Source organism: Tetrao urogallus (assembly GCF_951394365.1).
Source record: "Tetrao urogallus genome assembly, chromosome: 19".
NCBI lineage: Eukaryota > Metazoa > Chordata > Aves > Galliformes > Phasianidae > Tetrao > Tetrao urogallus.
The window spans coordinates 2,102,243-2,129,824 of record NC_136832.1 but is presented as its reverse complement, the minus strand read 5'-3'; the positions used below and the strand labels follow the sequence as shown (position 1 = coordinate 2,129,824).

At 48.0% G+C, this 27,582-nt stretch overlaps 1 protein-coding gene across 1 annotated transcript; it reads right to left on the bottom strand.

Moving 5' to 3' along the window:
* Positions 1-280: 280 nt before the first annotated feature.
* On the bottom strand, positions 281-27,582 carry LOC306953829 (discoidin domain-containing receptor 2-like; the record flags this gene model as incomplete). The annotated part of the gene is made up of 16 exons (XM_079544822.1): positions 281-421; positions 1,627-1,776; positions 3,130-3,364; positions 5,903-6,100; positions 6,462-6,583; positions 9,079-9,323; positions 10,505-10,700; positions 10,945-11,102; positions 11,613-11,705; positions 12,669-12,915; positions 15,535-15,721; positions 18,302-18,407; positions 18,612-18,759; positions 21,290-21,518; positions 23,339-23,441; positions 27,519-27,582. The coding sequence occupies 16 exons, from the start codon at positions 27,580-27,582 to the stop codon at positions 281-283; spliced, it is 2,622 nt and encodes an 873-aa protein (XP_079400948.1).

The window sequence follows — 27,582 nt, the reverse complement described above, 5'->3', positions numbered from 1 at the left end:
GCAAAGTGGGATGCATTCATTTTTCCCAAAGGTGTACGGGCGTCGACTAAAACCCCTCTCACAGTATTCCCAGGAAATGATTCAGAAGAGGAGATGATTTTTCAACCACACGAGATCCTCTGGTCCTGCACGTGTCAGCCCATGGCCAATAGAACCAGCAGCTGCCATGGACGTCTCCATTTCAGTACGGAACAGTCAAGGGAGCAGAGCAGGGTGCCCTGGCTGCCCCCCAGGGACACGCAGTCACTCTGTTCCCATCAGTCTGTCTCTTTTGCTGGAGTCAAATGTTTGATTCCATTTGTTCTAGCAGGAAGTGGTGAATCATGTCGAAAGTGGGACGATCTTTTATGTCCCTGCTCCAGCATTTCAGCATCAGGTCAAACACGGGGTTAGGACATAGAGGAGTTTGGGACAGATAGATCTGAAACGAAAAACAAAACGCAGAGCAAGTTGAGTGCTGGGTCCTTAACAGGATGGAACCTTGACCAAGTTAAGACCACAGGACAGCTTCCGCCCAGACAAGACAGCAGTCATGCAATACTGGAGATCCATCCAAGGTGAGTACAGCAGTGAAGTGTGGACGGAACTGTGACACCAGCTGGCACAGCCCTGCAGAGCACTGCCAGCTCGTGCCATGAGCTGCTCACGGAGCTGCCCGCTGCCCAGGGAAGCACAAATGCTCCAGGAGGATCGGATGGGCGCAAAACACAAACCAGAACCAATGCACCACAATGAAATCCAAATACTTCCACTCACCGTAGACAACCCATGAGGCTTTCTAAGCATCGTGACAGCTTGTTAGCAGAGAAGAAAAAACACCTTTTAGAGCTTATCTAAAGTACAGGTTGGCAGACTTACTTACAATCTTTCCTCCATTTCAATACAGTGACCTTTTAGACTCTTCACCTAAGCCATTAATATCTGGGAGACAACAAATAAAACCTTGCATTATTTTACTTCCCTTTAATCCCTCAACTTTCAATACTCAATGTGAGTTTTGGGAGAACAAGCAACTGTACATCAACTCTGTTGGAGCACAGCCACCCTTGGAGGTGCTCATATGCTCTATTTACCACCCTCACTGATCTATCTATTGAAGGACACAAAGGCAGCAGCAGTGGGCTGAACAGTCCTGCCTGGAACCAGACGATAATGACATAGAGAAGCCCCTCAGCAGTTACAGCTCAGTATGTATGGAGATATGGAGGTGTATTCTAACCCCTGGACACTAACAGTTCCTCCCTCCCCACCTCCGTAATTGTCTCTGTCTTTCAGAGGAAACACAAATGGGAGAAAGATCTGACAAAGTCTGAGAGCAAAAAAGTTGTGCAGGAGAGCTCAGAGAAGCTAAGGAGGTCAGGGCATCAAAGGCAGCCTGGAACACAAGTGATTTATGACATGGAAGAAGCTGGACAGGCCAGGAGGTTCTTCCAGTGGGACACCAGGAGGGGAAAGGCAGTCCCATGGGCTGCACAAAGGGCAGGAGAGGCTGGACACTCTTGATAAGACGAGCAATAGAAGCAAGAGCTTCTGCAGAGGATGTGAGAGCAGCAGGAAGGCCCTGGGAGACCCACTTGGCTGAGACAGGGAAAGAGAAGAAAGGAAAGGTCGCATTTGCTTTCTTACCTGCCTGCCCTGGCTCCTGAAGAACTCCCCTGTGTTCTCAATGACTTGCTCATCTGAGAGGAGGCTGTAAGGCTGCTCCTTGCACAGTATGAACATCTCCCACAGGGTGACCCCGAACGCCCAGACATCACTGGCTGTGGTGAACTTGCCCTGTGAACAGAAAGTCAGTCCTGTTTGCACACAGCACTCATCTGGCAAAAAACCATTTCCATCTGCTCTCTCTAATCACAGGGATCCACACCTGGGAAAGCACTCTCCACAGACAGCAGGGCAGCCAACGTGCTCTAAGCAGTGCACAAAGGGGCTGAAGCACAACACTGCTGCTTTGCAGGGCAACAACAGCACATCTCTGTGGACTCACAGGACAGCTTTAGGGAGGTGAGTCTCTCACTGGGGCAAACCTCTTAAAACAGGGGGCGAGTCTCAGAGAAAGGGGTCTGCCATTTCTCCTGGTGACATCTGCATTTGCCTCCAGCTGTAGCAAAACGCTGTGTGCTGGGGCAGGGAGGTGATAGCTGCCACCCACTGCCACCCAAAACACAGCACTGCAGCACAGAAAAGCCTCTGAACAGGAAGCAAAGCCCTACGGGTGAAGGCAGAGCCAGAGCTGACTCTTAGGCCAGGATAATTCTGATCTTTGCACATGTGTAAATTGGTGACAGTCTGCTCCCTGTCCCTGCTTTCTGTCTTTAAAAACAAAAAGTGCCCAAACTGGATTTGTTTGGAACAATATGTTTCTGAAGAAGCAAAAAGAAGCCAAAGACTACTCACAAAATCACAGACAACAATTGGGGCTGGAGGGCAGCTTTGTCAGCAAGCAGCCAAGATTGCCCAGGCTTAGCCAGCAACCCCAGCAGCCTGCAAACGTTTGGAAGGTACTCACACAAGGAAGGAGGGAAGTGTCTTACAGTTTAGATGAAGCTGCAGCCACAAGGAGAAGGTAAACTTAAAAAAGCTTGGGGCCATCGGCCTTTATGGCAGCCATAACTACAATTCTCCTGTGTACTCAGAGGGGGTGCTGTAAGAAAGTGTAACTGCATGATTAGGGTTAAGCTAGTGTGAACTAGCTTGAGAAAGAGATTGGGCTGATTATTGAGGAACTTCCCCTAGAATGGATGTGCTCGGGCTGTGACACAGTCTCCTGAAGGCAGCCAGCAGGACAAAATCAACACAAAAATCAATGCCCAGCCTCAAGCAGCAGAGGCTCATCAGGTTTCATTCCTGCCCCTCTGGGCTTCACAGCTGGGGAAGCAGCACAGAACAGCAACTTGCCTGTGACTGCAGCAGGAGTCCTGAATGTCAGGCACAGAGCAGCACAGATTATCTGGAGCCTAAGTGCTGCATTTGCAAGGACAACCCTCCTTCCCAGCCCAACGTAACCTCACAGACATCTCACCAGGCCATCTGCAGCCACCTGTAAAGACTGTCCTAAGTCCACTCGCTAACTGAGGGCACACAGAGAACCAGAGGGAGGGAGATGGGGCGCTTTCAGGCAGTGCCTACCAGGAGGATGCTTTCCCAGGCCATCCAGCGGATGGGCAGCACCGCCCTGCCCTGGATGCGGTAATAATCCCCGCTGTACAGATTCCTGCTCATGCCAAAGTCTGCGATCTTGATGGTGTAGTTGTTGCCCACCAGGCAATTGCGAGTTGCCAGATCTCTGTGCACGAAGTTCAGAGATGCTAAATACTTCATTCCAGAGGCAATCTGGGTGGCCATGTAGAGCAGGTTAGAGTAGCTGCAATAGAAGATGACAGAACACAGGCAATCAGTGCAGTTCCTTGCCTGACATTCCCTACTGCTTGGCCTTGCACTGGATGTACTATGGGGACCTGTCGTTTTTTTGCAATACCAGTGAAACTGAACTGTCCCAATTCCAGGGCACTGACAGCCCAACCTGCCAGGCTAGGCCAAGCTCCCGAGCTGTCCCTGAAATTCATGGCTGTAAGAATTTGACATCCCTTAGACATTTAATACCAAGCATTAATATCAAGAGTTTCAAAGGGCTTATGCAGCAAAGCAATAATTCTCAGAGTGCCAGCGAAAATTAAGCTGCACAGACTCAGAATTTCATGTCTTAAGAAGTGCTCAGCTCACTATTTCAAACCACTGCTATCACATATTAACAGAAGCACGTGAAACATTGAAGACAGCTTACGTTTAATATTACCAACATGTCAACCAAAGCATTTTGTTATAATTTCAATTTGCCCACCACCAAAATGAAGGCAGCACGAACAAAGTCGCGTGATGCACAGAACCTGGACCATCTGACTCTCAGAATTCTTCACACCCCAGCAGTTGTGATGCTCAGCTGCTTCTCACTGCGCTCAAGCACTTCAAGTAAACAAGCGTTTGTCAAAACAAATCTAAAAACTGTTCACAATCGTTATTTTTCTGCTGAAGCTCAGGAAAAAAGCCTTACCTCTCGTTGTGCTCTGGTGGCAGTGAGGAAAGCATTACCACAGAATCACCTGAGTTTGAAGGAACCTTAAAGGTCCCCTGTTGTCACGTTATCTGAATGATAACAGCACGACTCATGACAACAAATCTGACCTACCTGCCAATACTGAGCCATCACTGCAGAGCTGGGAGGCAGCCCTTCTGCCCCGAGGGGCCGCCACCCCTTCCCTGCCACTGCAGTGGTCACCACAGCTCAGCCAGGTGACAGCTGACCCCGTCCCACTGCCAGCTCAATGCTTCTGACCTGGGTGGACCCACTGTGCTCCCAGAGAAGGAACTCAGCCACCCTGCATACCTCACTCACGTGGCTGCTGGCTTCCTGCTTCGAGGCAGGCAGAGACTCCCAGCCTTCCCCCCTCATTGGGTGCCTCATGCTTGGGGCTGCTTCTCTTTCAGTTCAAGGCACCCAATGCCCCCACCCACCTGCTTTCTGGCAGGTCTTATCAGCAGCTATCTACTGGCTCCCTGCCCCCCTATGCAGCAAGCTATGCAGTGCATGGTGCATGCAGTGCTGCATACAGAGAAGGATGGGAGACTTCTCACTCATCTTCATGATTTGTTAAACAGCCAGACAGCAGGAAGATGCATCTCAAACACAAAATAAGCTGCAGGGACAGCTGGAACTTGCTGTGTCAATCAGACACCCACAGGAACTGGCAGAGACACAAGATGCACTCTTTGGCAGTGGGATTCATTTCACTATCAGTAACCAGCTCCTATGGAGACAGACATCTGAGCTGGTCACACAGGCGTCCCTCAGCATGAAACTGTCGGGCTGAAAGGGACAAAAGGAGTGGGTGAAGGATCAGCTGGAAAAGGAAGAAAACCTGATGGGTAGGGCCAAGTAACGGAAAGCAGGGAAGAACACTGAATGCTGGTGCTAAAGTCAGGTGAGAGGTGAGCAGAAGAAGAAAGACTGTTTGAGACTAAGGCCTGAAAAAAAAAAGCCCCAGCTGTAAAGGCAAAAGCTGTTTCAAAAGTGAGGAATGGACAGGAGACTGAAGAGAGCTGGAATGTGTCCACTCGGATGCAAGGCCATCCTACAGCAGTTCTGATTGTCACAACTCCTCACAATGTCTGCTTAACATCCCACAGCAGGAGCACTGACCACTGCCAGCTGTGGCAGCAACCAAGCTGTTGTCTTCTAGATCCTGTAAGACACAACCACCTCCCCTTCAGTCTGCCCACAGAGCTTGCTCTGCCTTGCCCTTCAACTGTAAATAAACCCATTCCTCTGTGGGTGAAAATGCCCAAGGCAGAGCAATGCAGGGAGCTCTGGTCAGAGGGCTCCTTTTCCAAGCACAGTGCACCTCTTGTCCCTGAGGGAAGGATTTTGCAGTAGCAGAGGTGTCTTCATGCCAATCCTTCCACAGAGGAGGGAGGTAAGAGTCCCTACAGACAAAACCATCTTCTCTGCCAGAGCACTGTTTTTCTGCTTTGCCTGATGAAATCTTTCCTTAATGAAGCTCCACACTCAGCTCTCTGTAGGTAATATTGTTCAGGCATCCAGAGAACGTACAAAACATCCTGAAAGCCCGAGAGCAATTCCTGACTTTATCCTCAAACTCTATCTGCAATGCAAGTGGCCTGCTGCTGAATGAATGCTTGATGCAACCTCACTAATGCAAAACCAGAGGAGCCCACACTCAGGGACACTTCATGGGAACAGAGATCTCTGCAGGTCTCAAGAACAGCATCCTCTGCAAAGTGAAATCAGTGCCCACAGTTCGTGCTGGGGCCAGGCTGGAAGGTACAGAAGGAGCTGGTAGCTCTGTGTTGCAGACTGAGCCTAAGTACAGGCAGCTCCTCTTACCTGACACAGGGAATGTTGTTTGAAATTGCAAATTTGCTGTAGATTTCCCTCTGCGACAGGAACTGATTGAGGTCCCCATTTTCCATGTATTCTGTAATCATGCACAGCGGGTCGTCGTGCACACACACCCCCAGAAGCCGGATGATATTTGGGTTCTTCAGCCGAGACATTATCTTGATCTCTTTCAGGAAATCATTTCTTGTGAAACAGAAAACAGAGATTTGAATCCTAAGCTATTCCTCTGCCTAAGGAAAGCACAAGCAGCAGGTAAGGAAATCCCTGACCAGAGATATTTACACATCTGCACACAGTGAGTTTGAAAGATGGTTCTGGCCTCGCGTGCAGCATCCACCCCTTCCCCAGAAAAGGGAATTAATACAGTATTTCAGTTTGACGTTGTTTCTTCCCACCCTCACCTCTTTGACTGCATCCTTACACAGACACAAAGCACACACCAAGGCCTCTCTCACAGAGCTCATCAGGGTTAACCCACGTGAAGCTGTTGCTTGGGGAGTATTTGCTTTCCTTCTCAGGTGGTTGGCACTGTGGATGTGCTTACCTGGCTGTTTTGTTGACATCTGATCTCAGCATCTTCACTGCTACGAGAACTGGCTGGTGAGTGAATTCTGTGGAAGGGACCCCCAGGAACTCCAGCAGGCCATCAGCTTCACAAAGATGTACCTGCAGGGCAGAAAGCAGGGGCAACTATGAGAGTGCAAGCAGAAAACAAGAGGAAAACAATCTTACACTGAGGTCAATCGCTTGGTCACCACTGGCAGAACGACCAAGTGAATGATCTGATAGAAGTGATGTGGTTCTGATGACAAACAGCCCATGGGTTGGCCCGAGATTCTGGACCTACACCACAAAGCCCATAAACATAGACATGGACTGCAGACTAATGGGCTCCCAGTTTACTCCACAGACGCAGACCACTGGTGCAGTGCACAACTAAGTGGGGGTCAACCTGCCTAGCAAGCACTAGAGATGCTCAGGAAGGCCCTATGCCTGGGGTTGTCTGCTTTGTGCTGCACCTGCACACAAACACTGCAGGCTGTAGCACACTGGGTATGTACAGCTTATGCACAGCACGTACAGAACTGTCCTGCAGCCTGACCTCTGAACTGAGGAGCATCCAGAAACCACAGACAGCTCTCCAGAGTCCTTCAATTCCAGAAAAAAAAGGGAGAAATGCACGTGTGTCGTGGTTTGAACACATCACCTATTAGTGCAACCAGAGGTGAATGCTCTGAGGAAAGCACTGAATTCAGGGTCTGTTCAGATAAATAAATGAAGAGCCACATGAAAATACTGCCAGGATTGTATAAAAAAAGATGAAGGAAAGGGTGCAACAAAACACCTGCTTGAGGATTTATCAGAATGCACATTCAAGAGGAGAAGTGGACAAACATTGCTGTTTGTGAGTGTGCAGGATAGGCAAAAGGAAGGGAGCAGACTGGATTTGCTTGCAGCAGTAATGAAACATAATGGGAGATTAGTTTTATATGAAGAATGCAGCAAGAACTTATGCACGAAGCAAGTGAATAGCAAATGGAAACAGCACAGAAAATGGACAGGCCTACAAAACAGAAACAGAAGTGCAAAGAGGCTGCTGCAGTTACATGGAGAGTGAAATCTCATGGTCAAAGAACAGTTGTGAGATTCATTCTCATCAAATTCTGGAAGTCTAGAAACATGAAGCAGAGACCAGACGTAAAAGCCAGCAGTAAGAAAAAGAGCCATGGTACCAAGGGCCTGTATTGAAGGTGCAGGTAAGTGTGTCACTGTTTCCAGAAAGCTGATGGGTAGGAACAGAAATAAATGGCTTGGGAATTGCAGAAGCTCTGGGTGGAGTGAAAAATGCATGGATGAGCCATGCTGCCAGAAGCAAAACTGCACACTAAGGCAGAGCAGCAGCGCAGAGCTTACAATGGTGAGCAGTTTGGTAAGATTAGGTTGGTGAGATGGAGAGAAAGAAGAACTGTGATGCAGCACATCTGCAGAACTGAGGGGAAGAGCCTGTGATGTCAGGAAAGAAACAGGCTGTGAATCAAACTCCAAGGAAAAGGGGATGGAGAACCTGGCTGCTGCTGATCAACAACAGAAAGGAGAAGGAGAAAGCTTTAACAGTTATTTAAAGGAAAGGAATCAGTAGGAAGGAGAAACCAGAAGCAAAATAGTGAGGAAAATCCTCACATTTTTGGAATGCAAGCCAGGACAGGGCAGGATCCATGCCACAGCAGTGGCTGACTGCCAGGTAAAGGAGATTGAGGATGCCAGCACCTTTCCAATAGAGAGATCCAGACAGAAGCGAGGGGGACAAGGGAAAAGGGCTGTGCTTTGCCAAAATGTAGCAAACAGAATTTCTGAGTGAGGAAAAGCTGGGGAGGATAGAGACACAGGTGAAGAGCAGGACAGAGTGAGGGGAACACGTGGCTTAGTATGGAACCAAAGCAGGAAGAAAAAGCCAGAAGCATAGAGAGCTCAAAAGGAGCCCAAGGAACAAAGACAGTGCTTGGCAGATGCCAGATGTGTGCATCATGCTGCCTGGGGCTTCCGAGGCAAACTGGGACTTGAGCAAGAAGCGACGCCAGAAAATATGTGAGGGCACCACAAAGCCTGGGCAATGTCTGCCTCGGCCAGGGCCGGCAAGCAGAGCCCCATCAGAACCAACACCTGCTCATGTGAAAACTGTTTTCACCCAGAGTGAATCTGGCTCAGCTGGAGTCAGTGACATACAGTCACATGCCTACAGGTGAGGGACAGCACCACACGTTTGAGATCTCTGTGGAAGGGCATGAAGCAGTCCGAACTCACACTGCCAGGCCTTTCCTGCAGGTCATAAACAGGGACACAGACAGCAGGCAAAGTTTGCCTGCTATGAAAGATTCCTGTGTGGCACCGGGCTGCAGCCTTGCAGGGACAGAATAGGGCTCTCCGCAATAACAGCACCCTGGTCTAAAGGAAACTGTGCCTTTCCATGACAGGGGTTTGGAATGAGATGATCTTTAAGGTCCTTTTCAGCCCAAACCAACAGCAAAAGCCTGTAGTAAGTAATACACTATCTTGCAGGTATCCCAGTCCCCAAGGACAAAGTCATGCCAGAGTGCTGAGAGGATTCTTTGTGCCAGACATCTCCTTTCTGCTAGAGAAAGCATGGAAGAGAATGGCTGTACCTCTCCAAACTGTCCTTCTCCCAGCTTCTCCTTGAGTCGCAGCTGCTGCCGTGGGAATTCACCAACAGAGATGTCCTTCTTGGTAAGGGAATCCACTGTGAGGGCTGGGACTGCATACATGTTGTTGCCTGTCACGCCTTGGAGATGAACGATGTCTGTTTCAGCATAGTGAGGAACATTGTTCTGAAAGCCTTGGTGAGGGGTGGACTTGGTCAGGTCAGGCTCAGCGTAGTCCCCACTGCACACTGGGGAGAAAGCAAAGACAGGTGGAGTCAGACTCTCACTCCCTTAAAACCTGCATGGCTGGCTTCCACTCCTGAATCCTGCAAACCTCTGGGAATCCAGCTTAGCTGCATGCATGCTAACCTCACAGCAACGTGCCAACCTAGATGGAAGGCTGCTTCGTTTCAACTAGGGCTTAAACCAGAACAAACTGCACTTCTGCAAGTTCCACAACAAACAGTTGTGAGTTACATGTGAACTGGTGTTCATCAGCTCCCTGCTCTACCCAGCTGGGAGAGCAAAAATTCTTGCCCAGACATGGAAGCACAAGCCCAAAGTGGTTACCTGTTTCTGATTCATCCTAAGTTTGATCTTTTTACTTGACAGGGAACGTTGCCTGCAACATGAGACTTGCTCTATATTCCTCTCTGGAGACTGGGGCCTCCATTTTCTCTGCAGTCTGATATCACACCACCTTATCTCTTCCAGCTCATTCACATAAATACCACTCAATAACTCTTTATAAACAACTCCCCGTACAGTCAGTTATTACACAGAACACGTGTCCTGCTTCATCCTGACTCAGTCCAAATCAATCTCCTCATGTAGCATAATGCTGGACCTCAGCAAGTCGTTGCTTGAGGAATGCAGCACTGCCCTTCCATCCCCCGAACAGCAGCACAGACGCTGAGTACAAAAGCCTCTGGGAAATGCTCCCTTCTGTGCACATCCTAAAGCTCCCCAGGGGCTGGAAGCCAGCACACCACTGACAACCCTCTGCTGCATTTGCCTCTGCTTTTTCTAATGGAGTCTCCAAGAGCCCATGCTGCAGGAAGACGTGCTGAAGGCCTTCTCCTCCTCCTCCCCCAGGCAGTCTGGACAGCGTGGGAGCGCTGCAGGCAGTGACTCCATTGCCAAGGGGCTGATGAGACACGATGACTTGCTGCTGTGACTGCCAAAATCAGCTCCTAAAAAGATGACCTGGCTAATACATAAACAATCTTTAAAGAGAACAATAAAAGGCCACCACCCTTCAGTGGGGGCTGGTGCTCCATCTGCCAACGTTGCATACGAAAAAGCTTCTGAGCTTCAAAATGCTGCCTTTCCAGTGCTGCACTGTATTAAAGACGACTACTCAGACATTTTAAAAACGTGAGGGAAATAATAAAAGAACAACTGCTTAACTTCTGAATCCTCAACTTACCTGAATCCTCTGCACTTTGGGATAGCTCTGGAAGCTTGTGGAGCAGCGTAGTCGGCTGGTGATATTCCAAATCCAGTGGAAAAGCACGTTCATAGGTGGGATTTGACTGGTGGATCTGGGTCTGGTTGTTGGCAATGGTGTAGCTGTAGAAGGAGAGGCGAACTGTGGCATCCTCCTCCAGGATTCGGCGTGGGGCCTTCAGAAAAGAGAGAAAGAAAAAGCTGCTGAGGTGGCGCTCAGTTTGAGTCGTGTGCTGACTGCAATTGCCACTACAGTGACATCTTGGACAGGGCCCCACACTGCCCTGCTGAGGGACCAAGGTTTTAGCTGCTAGAGGGAGCAGAGGAAACCCTGTGCTTTCCACAGAATTCAGAGCTCTTTAAGGGTTAATTCTTAGATCTGAACACGTGCCTGCAAAATAGCCCCACTGTATATATTACCTTTTCCAGCCTTTTTTGAACGTATTGCTTCCAAAGAATAATGATTATAATCAACAGGAGTAGAAGAATAATAGCCACAAGGCAGCCCACAAGGATGGAGGTACTGGAGTCATCTGCCTTCTCTCCTATCCAGGTGCTTGTTACAGAAGATGTGGTTTCTGCAAACAGAGAGGAATTAACAACAACCTGCCATCAGTAAAGCACAGGCTGTTACACACGCTGGCTAACTTCCATGAGATCGTGCCCCTTCCTACAGATTGGTATAGAAAAGATCTTAGATCACAGCTTCTCGAGTATTAACATCAGCTGTGTTCCCATTTTGCCCTGGTTAGCCACAGTATGAAGGCTCACAGCTAAGAACTGTGCAGAGAACTTCTGCAACCAAGCAGTGCTCTTAGCATCAGAACAAACTCCTTCGATGGGTCCATGTACTTGCAGAGTTTCACCAGTGGCACACGTGCACTCAGCCTACTTGCTCTGAGAGGCAGCATAGGGCAGCTGAGGGCAGGAGACACAGCTGAGGCTTGGAGGACTGTAAGCTGCAGCCCTGTGTACGAGGGCAACAATCAGGCCATACCCAGACCTACAGAGAGGGAGAGATCACAACAGCTAGGATGTCACCCCCAACCCTCGAGCCCTTGACACAACGGAGTGACAGAAGCCCTTACCCCAGGTCCCCTCAGTAACGTTGTAGGCTGTTTCCAGGGCATCTGTAGTGCTTGTGGCTGCCGTAACCAAAATAGGATTTACACTCTCCATGTCTGTGGGAGAGGAATGAAAACGTCAGTCCAACAAAATCTCTTTGCTCCTGCCAGCAGTCAGCGTAATCCCAAGCATGACCTCTGCCTTCCAGAGTGAGCCTGGGCTGAGACCCACACAGCAGATCCTGAGCTGAACTTCCCAGCCTGCCCAGCAGGAGCGTGCACAGCCTTTACTTCCTAACCACAGCAAACTGCCACTGCATGCAATGTCCTTCCCTGAGCCTGGGCAGAAAGCTGGTACTAAAGCAAAGGCCTTTTGGCACCCATCATCTTTCTTGTTCTCCTTTTAGCATGATTAGCAGAATCATTGTACCAGGCTGCACCAACAGCCTGCCAAGTCCCATGTGCAACAGGGAAGGCAGCCAGCAGGGGCTGCTATCAGCAAGATAAGCAACAAGCAGCAATTGGAGCAGTGCTTCCCTATTGTCCCCTCACAAGAAAACATCAGAGCAGAAAGCTGGAGCCACAACCTTTGTACATCAGTGACAGCTGCTTTCTTCAAGGCTCTGCCCACTCCCCTGCCAGACTCTTTCGAACCACCTCATGGTACTGACTTCTGCTGCACAGTTACAACAAAAGTTTCAGGCTGTTGCGTTGTTTTTGCTTGTTTTTAATATATAAACCTGCAATCTGTTAACTTCCGTGCTAGCTACAGATGTAGTTCAATTATGCTTAGTGCAGGTAAAAACTGACCCCACAAACAGCATGCAACTGCCTTAAAAAGAAATGCCCCACACTTTAATTTTTGCCCTGGTTGTGCATTTGCATACCTGCATCATTGACAGCTTGAAAAGCATCCTCTGTAGACCTGACTTTCCTATACATGCACTGCCCTCCCAACTCTCTGCTACCTCCTCCCCACTGCGCAGCCCCGCAGTGCCTTATGCTCACATGCTGCACCTGCACACCACCCCTTCCGCTCTCCACCCTTCCCAAGATCTACTTGACTGCAGGAACACTCACCTGACTGAAAGGAGATCTCACTGATCATCATCCAGGTGTCAGCGAAGTAGAAGCGGCACAGCACGGCTTTGCCCACGTGCTGATTGAGGGGGACGGTCACAAACCTGGCGCTGGGATTTTTGTCATCCAAGACCGTTGCCACACCAACGGGTTCAGGCTCCCAATCTGCAATCAGACGTGGTTTGAACAGACACTCCACCTTCTGGAAGATCTTCACCCCCTTGGAAAACATGTTGTTGCAGTGCACCTGGCAAGGAGAGCACAGCAGGAAAGAGGAACAGTTGTTGAAATGAAAAATTTAAGCCTCGTGGATTTCTGTTCATGAAGGTTTTCTGTTTCTAACATCTGTCTGTATGAACACTCTTAACCCAAAATAAATGATACAATAACAGCCAATTTTATCAGTCTTCAAAAGGCCCATATAAAAAAAATAAATCCAAGAAACCTTGCACAATTTAAAGCCTCCTACACCAACTCTCCTTGGTCACAGACCCTGCAAGGGAAAAGCAAACTGCACCTGGGCCCTAACCTCTTTTAGAGGTCCAGCTTCCACATTTAAGTGATGCCTTCCACAAAGCAACCAAGCAATGTGTGTGACCTCAGGAAGAAATTCTCCCACCGTACAGCAGCAGTTCTGCTGTGGCTGTTTTCCTCACACTGCCACGTAAGCCCACATGCATCGTGCTCCTGGTAGCTCAGCCCTGCCTGCTGCAATGGCACCATTGGTTTAGGCAGCGATGCTGACTTTAAACTGGCATCACTATGCTGCCAAGTTAACATCTCACTAAAGCAAAGACCTCCTGAAGATCAGGACCAAGGCATTTGGGCACTGTACCCAGTGACTGGGAACCACAGGAATAAGGTGAACAATAAGGTGAACCTTAAATAGTTCAGTGCCTCTCACCATACACCTCTGTTTTCATAGCCACAGTGGTCCAGCCCTCCCTTAGCAACTCTAGAAATCATTTCCTAACAACTCCAGAGCATTAGCAACTGTGACAGCAGCCCTTTCCAAACTACATGCAGCTCTGAACCCTATTAATTGCACGACCTCTGAGACCTTGCAGTGAATAGCAGTGAAGCAGTAATGAGGACAGCAGGCCTGGTGAGAAGGAAGAAGACAAAAGAAGGGTAGTTGAGCATAATTAAGAACAGATGAAGCTTAGACAACATTATTCAGTATGGAGATACAGTCATCCATAACAAGGCAGCAAAGCCTGACATCTGCAATACACAGTTTGTGCCGTATTTGGATAGCAGTTGGATATGTTCACATCTTGGACCAATATAGAGACACTTTCTATTCCAAACACCACCTACTGAAGTCCAATTTTATAACGTGCAAGCCTAAGTAGTTTGCAGTGCAGCTGCAATATTTGCTATCATTTATTCTTAGTACTTCCTTGGATACTGGGAAGTTCAGAAGAGTGGAATCGAGCAAAAAGGTATCAAGATGTAACACAGAACAGTATTTACAGACCACCCGGTCTGTGCAAAAGGCAAAGCTGAAACAGCTCGTATTTAATAAGGAACAAGGAACAACCTATGCTGATTAATGCAGTTTTATAATGAAACACTAAATGAAGTAGCTATTTCTATGTGTTTATTTGGTTGATGGCTGTGTTTACATGACAGGCTTTCAGGAGGCATAAGAACACTTGTTCTGATTAGCATAATATGAGCTCATGAATAATATTCACATGATCAAAATTGGTCCAGTAAGTCTTAAAAAACATAAAGTGAAGGCACAAATCATTCTGTAGGTGTTTTCCTAGGAGGAATGTGTTCCTCTGGACTGTGAGCTCAGGAACAAAACTTCAGTAATTCTTTCTGCACTGGAAGCCAGTAACTTTGAACCGACTTTCAGCACGATACCAAACTCCTAATGAACACTGGCTCCCCATCCTTTGGCTAAGAGGACTAATATGATCACAAGATTGATAAACAAAGAGGAGTTATCCAAAGCCAGGGAATTGCTACCATTCTTTTATGCAGTTTGATGGAAACCCTGCATCCAGTCTCTGTACCTCCAAAGGAATATTGGCAGACAAAGAAAGGACTGGAAGGCAGTTACAAAAGTGATCCTAGATCTCACAGGGAAGGCACTGAGAAGTTCAGCCAACCTAGTTTACTGAAGCAGTGATTAAGAACGTGATTCAACCGCAGTATAGGAGCAGGAAAGTTTCTGAGAAGGCAAGATTCCTACTTTTGGCCAGCAAAAGCAGGCTGGGAGCCAATGGTCGCAAGTTAAAAATAGGCAAAAAAAACCCAGGGTATGTAACCACCAAAACAATTTACTGAAGGATGTGGTGGGTTCTCCTTCATTTGAAATCCGTACAAGAAAAGCCACTGACCCTTTTTAGAAGATTCTATTTACTACAGAATTAAAAAGTTCAGGTCATCCTCCTCCTCTGCGTAAGTGATTTCCCAGAGCACAGACTGAGGCGTCCAGAAGTTTATCATCAAAAATGGAAACAAAAACACGTTCTTTTCCTTTAAGGGTCACACAGGCCTTAAACACTGAGCAGCCTGCATCCTAAATCCCTCTTAATTGCCCACAGGGGCTGCCTAAACACTGCTCCAGGTGTTATTTCCCCGGTCGTTTAAGCCAAATACTGACAGTGTCCAAGATCAGAGAGGTACGTGCTGCCCTGCTTCAGCATCCCACACTGGGATGATGCCTACTCACATCGTCCCTCTGCACACATTCCATCCTCCAGCTTCGGAGATGGAACCCAAATCACAGAACAGCTTGAGCTGAAGGGACCTCGAGGATCATTAAGTTCCAACCCCCAGACGAGGAGCCTGTGAGCAGGCAGACCCACAGCCCACCCCAAGGCAGCTGGAGGAGGACAACAGCCCATACCTTCATGGAGGTGAAGTTCCGCGGTCGGTCAAACTGAAACTCCATTTCTACGAAGCCCGCGCTGAAGCTCTCGTTCTTCCAGCCCACGTAGTCGTAGCCCGGCCACACGCGGTACTGGTGGCTCTGTGTGAAGTCGTCCAGGCCCAGCACGCCGTCCGTCAGCTGGCCCAGACCGCCATACAAGTGCCTGGCCAGGAAGAAGCACAGTGACACAGCTCAGCGCCCACAGCTCAGAAGTGAAAGCACTCAGGTCCTTTGGCTGGCACTGGGAAAACAAGCCTTTGTTTATTCTTAATGCATCGTGGACAAAAACCTCACTTCCTACAGTTGGGCAACAACCCATTCATTCTGTTCAAGCTGGGATTTTAAGGTCTTCCCTGCCTCGGAGGAGGCAGGAGTTTTCACACTGACAGCAAAGCCAAGCTTTAGGCAGAGCTTCTCAACAACAGAAATGGAGACTACAGAAAGTGATACTACAAGATTCCCTGACAGCAAACTGCAGGGCAGCACTTGATCACAGAGCTGTGTGGAGGCACTGCTCCACGCTACCCTGGGGAAATCAGTGGGGAAAGGTTTGCAGGAAGGCACAGAAAAGCAGGATAAAAAAAAAAAGCAGTGAGACCCTGGGCAGCTCGGCCAGTTGTAACTGGGGGTATTTTTGGCACTGCTGCGTGTGCAAGAGGAGAGCATTATCAGTTCCATTGGCAAAGCTGATCAGACTCTTCTCCCAGAACCCTGTTTTGTTCCACTTCCTATCTGAGAGTGCAGAGCCCACCAGATCAGTGCTGGAAAGCTGAGTTAAAGATGCCAGGTGTGGTACAATCCTGACCCATCTGCCTTCTGGTGTCATCCCTGGAACGTCCCTCAGCCTATAGCAAGGAAAGAGCCAACAGTTCAGCAGCATTAGTGCCCAAGCTTGCTCCCTGGACTTGTTTTGTTCAGCTCCTCTAGGAAGTCTTTGTCACCTGGGCTGCTGCACATGCTGGAGGTCCCAAAGCCCATTTCAGGTGAGCCCTCAAATCAGCAGGCTTTGCAGAGGTACATATGCCTTGTGGACTCCAAAGCAGGTTAGCAGTTGGTCAAGAGAGAGTCCCTTCCAGGCCAGCACAGCACACAGGCTTAAGTTCAGCTAGCTCTGTTTAGCTAGCTTAGCACAGCGAGCTTTGTGTCAGGAAACTCTAAATGCAGACAATCCCCAGCAAACTCAGCATGCTAAGCTAGCACTGGACTTTTAAGTGTAGCACCTGCTTCTTTCTGACCATAAAATCCTCTTTTTTTCTTCTATATCCAACCCCCACTGTACCAATGCAGTTTGAAAGTACCAGACATTAACCTAAGACACAGGTACCTGGTACCTCTCTGTATCTCCCAGGCACTCAGAAGGTACTTCCTCTTCCCATATTTCAACCTTCAGCAGGACATAACACAACTTCACAAAAATCACCACAAAGCATAAAGAACTTCAGGTAAAAAAAACTCAAAGAAGTTGATGACAACTGCAGTTGGATGTGGAATGAAAGCACCTTAAATTATGACAGCAAATCACTGAAAAGTCACTGCTGGGTCACTTATCAGGCCCGCTCCTGCACAAACAGGGATATGCTGCCCCAAGAGGACATCCACACTCAAGTACCAAAAAGTTTAATGCCTTTTAAAGGTGCTCCAGTGTGCCAACAGAGCGGTCACCCAATGTCTACAAGTTCACTGTTATTAAGTATTTCAGAGACTGTTACATAAACCAGAACTGCCTCAACATAAGGAATGTGCCACCCAACTTAATGAATCTCAATTTTGTGAAAAGTTAATGGGCTTTGTAAGGAGTTCTCAAAATCCAGTTATTTTAAGGTGTTTTTGTTTTGTTTTTATTCCAAAGCATCATCCCCAAGAAACCTCTATAGTGAGCAATCAGCCAACCTCCCCTCATCCCACGTTGCAGTGGTGCCTCTGCTGACTTGAAGCTTCCCACAGGGAGTGATGCAGTTTTCCAAAGTGTTTCGAGTCCATCAGGGCTTTTTCAAACAGAGTGCCTCAGATCTGTATAGGAACTCACAGGTATTGAGTGCAGGCCTAGCGTTCAGCTGCTGTGTACTTCATGCCCATTTTACCCTAGAAACCTCCTGCAACAGTTTGAAATGCAGCCTGCATAAGCAACAGAGGCAACGGAAGAGGGGAAGGATCTTTATCTGTCCCAGTGACACATGGGCTAAAGGGCCAGCCAGAGCTCCAGCTCCAAACTGGGGCAACAGAGTAGCAGCACTTTACGATATGCAGTATCAAAAGCAGCTTAAAGCTGTACCTGACCCAACAAAGAAATAAGTACAATGGAGATGGTCAAAATTAGACACCAAGAGCGAGGAGGGCTTTAAGGCAACTAAATACATCAGGACCATCTCATCACATCATGCAGAGATGGAAGGCACGAACAAAGAGAACGTGAGCTGTGTAACAACATTCTTTTCTTTGAAGACAAGCACTGACAACTTCCAGTAATAAAAAAAAAAACAACTCGTTTCCTGACAGCCTTTGCCATCTAAGAATGAACCCGTTATGTCATGAGCCCACATCCTCTAAAACAGGAACTAACAGCATGTCAAAGGGCCTGGAAAGAAACCACTGAAATAGCACATGCTTTGGAGCATTAAGAGCTTGCAGCTAGGGAGGTCTCACCAAAGAAGCATTCGGGATACGAGACATTAGTGACGAGGTAAGTAAGAAAGAAGAGATGATTTGCAGAAGGACTGAGAGAAAACAGGATGACTTCTCCCACCTGCGCTCCTGGTAGCCATCATAGGTCGAGTCATTCAGATAAACGATAGGAAAGCCAGGAGCTGCTATTGTCCCTCCTTCGGGGATGCTATAGGATGCCAAACCATCTAAAAAAGAAGGCCACACACCTCAGAAACACAGCAGCAGCCGCCTTCCATCATCTCTGCCCACACGACCCTTTTATTTGTGATGCAGACCAACAGAAGCAGTCCTGTTGGTCTGGAATTCCCTCTGCATACACAGGGACACAGGCGAGTCCCAGTCAGTGTGATGTGAGGACTACTTTGCAGTGACAAGCAGCAGCTACTTACCGTACCAGACACAGCCATAGAGCTCCACCCTCATGCACACAGTCATGGGCAGCTCCGTCACAGGAATGACCCGAACAAAGCGAGCAATGATGGGAGGCCGCAGGTCTTTCAAGACCACATCGTACGTATCAATGTTGCCCTGTATTACCTGCAAAAGACAAGTCCTTATCAGTAACTTCTCCTTGTTGTGCAATCCATGCCTACAGTGCTGTCGCTGCATCCCATCAGCGCAAGACTGGGCAGTTTTCCCACGCAGTGTGGTTGGCACCTGCTGCTTCCCTCCTCCTGCCTGCTGCATGGCTGACAGGGTGAAGGGCTCTGCCACTTCGCTGCCTGCCCGCTGCAGACCCCTACCAGGCAGGACTATGATGGAGAGGAGAAAGGCAGGTAAAAGATGAACATATATGCTGACCACATATTGCAGAGATCCTTGGTTACTCGTACATAACCTCTGTCTTCAAGCAATCCTCTGTGTGCACTCAAACAGCAAGTCACTGAGCACCTGCCCTCACCATTAATTACCTTGTGGAGTGCCCTGCTACCCTTTTTCTGTGAAATGCTGCACAAGACAACAAAATTTCAGAGGTGCTGCAGTGCCTGGTGGATGGAAGTGCAAGCAGCCCTGCCAGACACCACTGAAGCACAGACTGATGTGTCATGGACTTTCACCTTCACTGCAGTTCTGGGAACAGCCTACTGCTTATGTGACAGTCAGCATGTGGAAATAGCTGAACTGCCAATCTCCCAGTGATGGACACAAAGCATGTAAGAGATTTCTGAAAGGGCCTGCACCCATGGAGACAAAAAATCAGAACACTTCTGGCATCAAGAGTCACTCTTAGAAGGATGGAAGCAGAGGCTGTTCAAAAGACCACATGGGCTGCAACTGGTGGTGTGATGACAATTTAAAAGATGGGTGAGGCCAATAAAGGAGCAGAAAGTTGGTTTCATCTTCACATCAGCACAGACTGATTGTGGCTTAGGAGCGCAATGAGAACTAAAAGGTCATGCCATACTGCAGAAGGAAGCCACTCACAAAACTGTATCTCTCTGAAGATGATGAAAGATGAATAGCAGAGAAAGGCTGCTAAAATGGAGAGAGGTCACATCGTCTGCTCAACTGCGCTGGGTCAGCTGTGAAAGCTTCCTGCACCTGGTTGTACATGTCTATGGATCTGCACTGTGCCAGCAACTGCCCTAAAATCCAGAAGGTGACTTGAGGGAGAGACCTTGCAGCAGGATCTAGGTAGATCACTGCATAATTACTGGTGACGTGAAATTCAACGAGGGCAAATGTGTTCAAGAGCCATTTGGATAACGACCTCAATAACATGCTTCAACTTTTGGTTAGCCCCAGAGAGGTGCAGCTTTGACCATCTTTGTAGGTCCCTTCCAGCTGAACAGTTCCATCTTTGGTAAAGAAGAACAGTCAAAAAAGATTGTTTCTGCATCTTCCTCAGGCTCCTCAACAGGCTTTTAATTGGCAGCCTCTTAACGTTCCTCTTCCTAAGACAAACACCCATGACTTTTTCAGTGAATCAGGGACATAGCTAAGTCCTGAATTCAGGAACCAGGAGACAGTGATTAACCTTTTCAGCTCTCGGACAACCTAAGATAGGAGATTGAGAAGCCAGGTAAGCTGGATCCACCACACCTCACTGATAGAAGATGAGACCCAACAGGAGACAACATATGGCAGAATTTCACTTAGACTGCACTTAATTTTCCTCTTAAGAGGTATTTCTTATTCTGCCATGGCATTGCAGCCAGTCTTGAAGAATCCCGCTAAAAAAAGAAAGCTTCAGCCACCTCCCAGTCTCTCAGAAGAAAGGTACCTCAGCTCCATAACAGAAAAAGACATTCTTTTGCCATATAGAATAGTAAAAATAAGATAGATCTTGTCTAACACCTCCACAAGCTGCCATTACTGTTGAGCAAACTCAGTTGTGTGTGGATGAACTCAGCACCTGCCTCCAGCCTTGGCCACTGCTGACAGGATTGAAGCAGTGCTGCAGGCATACCATGGCACATGGCTGATGCTAGATACTATTGTGAGTCCAGAACTTCACAATCTTGCAATGGCAGTGCTAAAGGAGAGCACCATCCTTAACTGGTGTCAGAGACAAGGGGACAGCATCTTAACCCTCTTGTACTTTGCATGCTCCATGACTCAGTATCTACTACTCACAGAATGGCCAGGGTTGGGAGGGACCTCAAGGATCACGAAGCTCCAACCCCCTGCCACACGCAGGGCCACCAACCTCCACATTTCACAGCAGCCCAGGCTGCCCAGGGCCCCATCCAACCTGGCCTTGAACACCTCCAGGGATGGACGGGGCATCACAGCCTCTCTGGGCAGCTGTTCCAGCACCTCACCACTCTCTCTCTAAAGAACTTCCCCCCAACATCCAACCTCAATCTTCCCTCCCTCAGCTTAAAACCATTTCCCCTTGGTCCTGCTGTTATCTGCCCTTTCCAAGAGTTGACTCCCCTCCTGTTTGTAGGCTCCCTTTAGGCACTGAAAGGCTGCACTGAGGTCACCCTGCAGCCTTCTCTTCTCCAGGCTGAACAAGCCCAGCTCCCTCAGCCTGTCACCTGTACGGGAGGTGCTGCAGCCTGCTGGTCATCTTTCTGGCTCTCCTCTGGACCCCCTCCAGCAGCTCCCTGTCTGTACTCACCTTCCTGCCCTGACGATCCTTCCAGGAGATCCAGCGCTCCCCGTTGCGGCTGTAGTCGATTCGATAGGCACGGGCAAATTCTTTGCCTGTGGCACGGGCATGTCGTCCCTGAGTCCCAATCAAGGTGATGAAAAAGAGCTTATGCAGGTCGATTTGGAGGAACTGTACATCTTCTGGTTGCAGCAACCCAGCTGGGCACCAGGCTCCATCGCCCTCTTCCCTTTGTAACCTGGGGAAAACACAAATTAAAAGACTTCACTTCTGAGGACCAATCCTCCCCAGTAGCTTAGGAGACACCTGAAAACTGAGAATTGAGCAAAAGAATGGTAGTAAAAACCTCTCCCTTTTGGACTGACTTTTGACACTTCCCAGAGTCCTGCAGCCAGGCTTTTCCTGCTCAGGACAGCCCCTCTTTGTTTTAGATACCTCTCTGTAACCATTAAAAGTCATTTCTGCCCCAGAAGCAGCAATATAATGCTGCTCAGATACAACTGAGCTAATCAGTAGGAAATGGTGCATTGCCTGCTTTTTAGCATCGTGCCTAGGAAGTGCATATTTCTCCTACCTTTCACACAGGGAATGCTGTTCAACCTCCTCCCTACAGCTGTATCAAGCACAGAGGAGTTATCTTAATATACATTTAAGAAAGAAAGCTCTGCCCATCTACAAATTGTTCTGTGTCACCTCAAAGTATCTGTCACATTTCCCTCATTCATCAGGCTTGTGCACAACTCTGCTAGCTACATGATGTGGAACTCTGTGCTTAGAAGTTGAACACTGCAATACCAGATGCAAAAATTCAGGTTTGTAATCCTTGGAGACTGCATGCCAAGAAGAGCACTCCAGCAATAGAACCATATAACCACTGAATACCCCAAGTTGGAAAGGACTCATCAGCAGGTGGAGCCAGAAAGGCACCAGTGCCTTACCTAGACTTGTCTGAGTTTGGCTGTGCAAGCCAGCAGGTGGTGAAAGTTTCTAATGTGGACACAAGGAGACTCTGCAGTCTTCAGCAACAGAGATTTCCTAGCAAACAGGAAACCCTTGAAGTGTCCTTGTCATTCTGACAGCAATCTCAGCTCTAATTGATAGAATTAATGAGTGCAGTCAACCTCTATGAACCAAGGAAAGAAGCACCCAGGAGACACTATAGGTCAAGGCAGTGGCAAGACAAAGACAGCTCTAACAGAGTCAGCTGGGGACATCTTTATGTCTTCACCCTGTGGACATCCGGCCACCCTGGCAAGCAGATTTTGGTAGCACATGGTAAGTGATGCCCCACGTATTTTCAGAACTGGGAATAAGCCAAAATAGTATAAACATAAATAAAGCATTGTAGCTAACTTGAAATTCAAATTTGAGTTGCACAGAAACTATAGGAATGTTTGACATCATTGTAACAAACAAGTCTGAGGAAAGTCAGATTTGTAAATACTTTGAAAATATCAGCTTTGAGGTAAATGAAACAACAGAAATGAAAAGCCAAGCTCAAGAGAAACATATTAATATTGCTTGACCTTGAAAGAAAATCCTCAAGCTGCTTTTTTTTACAATTCCTCAACTCTACATTTTCCAGGTTTTCGGGTCCAAGCGCACACAGCCCATTTGTTCAAAAGGATGCTGTTGAAAATTCATCCTCATCAGTGATTTCCTACAATTTAGTTGCAAACACCAAGAGCCCCTGGGGTGCTGTCCCAGGCTGACTTTCAAGATCCAAATCCATTGGCAGATCGATGTTGGAAGCGATCTGTGGAAGCCCAGTCCAATCTCCTGCTCACCAGGGGGCTCAATCCAGCTGTGCTGCCTTGAACAGCCAAATCCTGAACTGCTCCAAACACTGAGACACGGCCACCTCCCTGGGTTCGTGTCTGACATCTCACCACTTCGTGGGGAAAATTCTTAATATTGAGTCACAGCTTCACGCATTACAAGAATGAGGGTTGTTTTTTTTTTTAACAGTGAAGCTAAACAAATATCTTTTCCTCAATCACATACTGGGTAACTTCAAAAGAAAATCAGAATTTTGTATTTTGCCTTCTGTTGACCTACCGTGCATACTGGGGCCCTGTGGAGTCATACCACTGGCTGGAAGCAGTGATGTCTTCATCCCGTATCGTGCCTTCATGCATTCCCAAAGGGTAACGGCACGTAGCTGAAAATAGGAACCAAAGCAAGCAAAAAATCAGTACCAACTCTTTAGAGACCAACAGACAAGTTTAATTAAAAGGCTGCCATGCCTAGGGAATAAACATGGCAATGATAAAATCAAGAACACAAATAAAAAGGATGAAATGCTTTGTAATTGCAGTAAACTGAAATTATAAGTAATGAAATGCACTCAGTATCATTCAGCAGAGTCCTGCAAGACAAAAGCTTTACAAAGAACAAGAAACCCAAAATCATTCTAGTATTACTGACTGCATGGACCCATTCTACAGTGAAATGTATAGCAACTGTTTTTTTGATCACAGGGCAGTTAATTCAACACTGAGCCCCCTGGCAACAGATGGGCTCCACCAGTCTCAAAGGGGAAAAGCATTCCAGCCCAGGAGTTGGCAGGGCTTACTGAGACAGCTTCAGACTAGGTTTGAATGGGGAAAGGGATAAAACCAGGCTCGCCAGAAATGAAGGATAGCATGCCAGGGTTGGAAGTGAGGCTGGTAGGCTAGAATTAAATCTGGCAACCACTGTGAAAGATAATAAAAAACGTTTTTACAAACATATTAACAGCAAAAGGAGGGCCAAGAAGAATCTCTATCGTTTATGGGATGCAGTGGGGAATATTATTATTGAGAAGAAAGAGAGGCTAAGATTTTCAATGCCTTCTTTTCTTCTGTCTGTAACAGTCAGATGAGTTGTCCTCAGTGTGCTGAACCCCTGAGCAAAAAGACGGAGATGAGCAGCAGAATAAACTCCAGCAATTCAGGAGGGAACAGTTAGCAACACGCTATTCCACCTGTACTGCCAGAAGTCCATGGGAGTGGATGGGATTCACCTGAGGGTGCTGAGGGAGCTGGGAGAAGCGACTGCCAAGTGCCTGCCCATCATTTCTCAGCAGTCCTGGTCAGCTGGGGAGGTCCCAGACATCTCACACCTACCAACACAGCGGCCATCTCCAAGAAAGGTCAGAAGGAGGATCCAGGAACTACAGGCCTGTCAGCCTGACTTCAGTACCAGGGAATATGACGGGCAGTTCATCTGGAGTGCAATCACACCGCATGCAGAGCACAAGCGAGGGATCAGGCCCGGCCAGCACTGGGTTCATGAAAGGCAGGTCCTGCCCAACCAACCTGACCTCCATCAACGATCGAGTGACTCACCTGGTGGATGAGGGAAAGGCTGCGGATACAATCTACCTAGACTTCAGTAAAGCCTTTGTCTCCCACAGCACTGACACTGCTGTGGCACTGCAGGTTAGAGCAAATTGAGTAAAGTCCACACTGCTCACACTGGTCTGTCACCACCTGTATCTATAAGTGAAGCAAGCATCTCTCTCAAGGTAAGAGTTCAGACAAGGTGCCTCAAAGGAGTGCAGACAACAGCTCTGCAAGCTCACCACAGCCCAGTGCAGCAGCTTACAAGTCTCTGCTTGGCCAAGCTCTTCTGCCTAATGTCATGTTTTGAACGTCTCAGAATATCAGAGATGCTTCAGAAAACTCAAAGTCTCAATGTACTCATTAAGCCTCAGTATTCAAAACAGGCAAGTGAGATATTTTTGTCAGACTGACACCAGCAGCAGATGAAACGATACAACTCTTTTATTCGGGATTAAATCATGAAACAATTAAAAGCAGAACAGTCATTCGTAAATCCTGGAAGAGAAAAGGCAGAAGCACGAAACCCACCTCTTGTTACCACCAGAACAAACTGTTCTACAAACACCTGAATGCTGAGTGCAAGGAAAGTCAAAGCAAATTAGCACTATGGCAAAGTGTATAAAAACTAGAAAACACCACTATACAACTGTCTGTGTTCATGGTCATATATGGAACACATATGGAACACAGCCATTACTTCCTTTCCCATCAAAAGGTAGAGAATGCAACATATTATGCACAAGGAAAGATCAGCCTCCTTACAGAAGAGATTACTAAAGCATGGCAAAGCTGACTTACATCTTGAACAATTACTTCATGTAATCAAGGTCGCTGAGCATTAGGTAGCTGAATTCAGAAACAGTGCATCAACATGTCCATCCTTACCCTATTAAGCACTCTATGAATGCCACAGGTTCACATGGCCTCAGACACCAGCTAGGCACACTCACAGATCTAACAGCACTAATGGCTAGCAAATGGACACACCTAGTGCTTGCACAGAAAGCTCTGAAGCAGCAGACTGCAGTGAGCAGAGGCAGCTGGGGGGCAGAGCTGTAAGCCTGTTCTGATACTGAACAGTAAGCTTAGAAAACCAAACTGGCCTCACGTCTTAACTCTTGCCTGTCCCATCAGCAGACCAGTACAACTTGATCAATTACTGGAAAGTAATTATTATTATGCTGCTGACTTGTGGGCGAGTATCTAAAGAGTTCCCAAAAAGACAGAATTAATCACCCGAAAGCAGAGTGCTCTTGTGATTCTGCAGTGGGAGTCCTGTCTGGTCACATTTTTGCTAAAGGTTAACAGCATTCCCTGCAACAGCGCCATATGAAGGGCAAATGGAAACCAGAGCAGCCCTGGCATTGAGGAATGCACTCTGAACACAGCTGTGACTCAACAGCAGAAAGCTCTCACCAAAAAGCAAGTCCTTCTGTGCAAAAAGCCCACCTGGGCTCTGTCACCCAGCAAGGACCCCTGCTCGGACTTCCCCAGTTCTTCATTGTGCACCCCAGCACACACACCCCTGCCAGGTAGATAGGAGGGTCTATCGCATCTCTCACGGTGAAAACAAACATCTGATGCTGGGCTAAAGGACTAACACAGGATCCTTCCCAGCCAGGCCTAGCACCATCCGCAGAGCAGCTCCGTGGGTTCAGGGGGCACCTGCACTGCTTACAGGCGATGCTGCAGACAGGCTATGGAGGTGCTCTGGACTGCTCCTGGAGCAGCTCAGAGCAAGACAATCAGTGGGCATTATGGCCAAGGAGCACCAGGTGTCTGGATGGGAACAGGGCATAGCCCTCGAGGCAGAGGCAGCTGAACAGCTAGGGAGCTAAGAAAGCAAAGCTTCTTCAGGAAGCCAAACTCAGAAGTCCTAGAAAAGCCAGATGTTCACTTCTTGGAAGCCTTGTGCTCATAGCCCACTCTCCAGCCAAGGTTCTGCACTGAGGACAGATTTTCCTACGTGTAATTTATGTACTTACCACCACCTAAAGGGATTTGCATGTGATTGTTAAATGTTGTGGAAGTACAGGGAAAACAATCAGAACCAGCTGGCAACCCTTGTTCAAAGCTGGGCACAGGGAACAGGCATATAAATACCTGCTGAGCTCCCCCACAGGCCTCACTTCACATCTGCATGGCTGCAGCATAACCTCAAACTGCTGCAAACATCTACAAGGGACAGTGGGGGTCAGAGCTTCAAACACAGCCAGACACAACAAGCCCCTTTAGGGCAGCACTGCTGGCTCAACACACCTTGGGCCAATCTGGACACAGATTAGACTAATTAATTTCAGGCTGTCTCCAGCAGCAGCCACCTTATTATGGTGATTTTCACAATATACTGCAGATCATTATCTTATTAATCACTCAGACTCGTAACTTGCTCAGTGCTGCAGGATAAGAGGTCATTCTCTCCACAGGGACTCATAGGAACTCCTACCTATAGCTTAGCTTTGTGCCAGGTATGGTTTCTAAATGTTCCCTTCCACATCTCTCTCCAGAATCCCCTGCTGGCTGCAGAACTGCTGTTTATGCTTTGCTAACTGGTAATTGGCTTTCCACAGTGAGCAAAGCATCTCCGAGCCAGCCTACAATCAGGTTTGTTCTGCAGGTTGCACAGCCAAAGCAATGAAGAGAAAACCAGAACTCCACACAGGCTTGCTGAAAGCACTGGAAGGAATAAAGCCACACGCCTGAGCCCTCCTGGAACTGTCAGACGTTGCACATCAGCACAGTCAAAGTACAGCATCTACCTCAGCCTAGAAGCAGGCAATCAGGGACTACACCAGCAATTACGTTGATGCCCATTCATTACATTTACACGTGCTTATCCTGAAAGGCAAAGAAAGGCTGAGAATGAAGATGGGGGAATTGGGAGATTGGAGCCCAATCTGGCAGCTCCCTACCAGGGTTGACTTCGGCGCCGGATGGCTCAGGCAGGGAGGCCAGCAGCAGTATGCAGAAGATCAT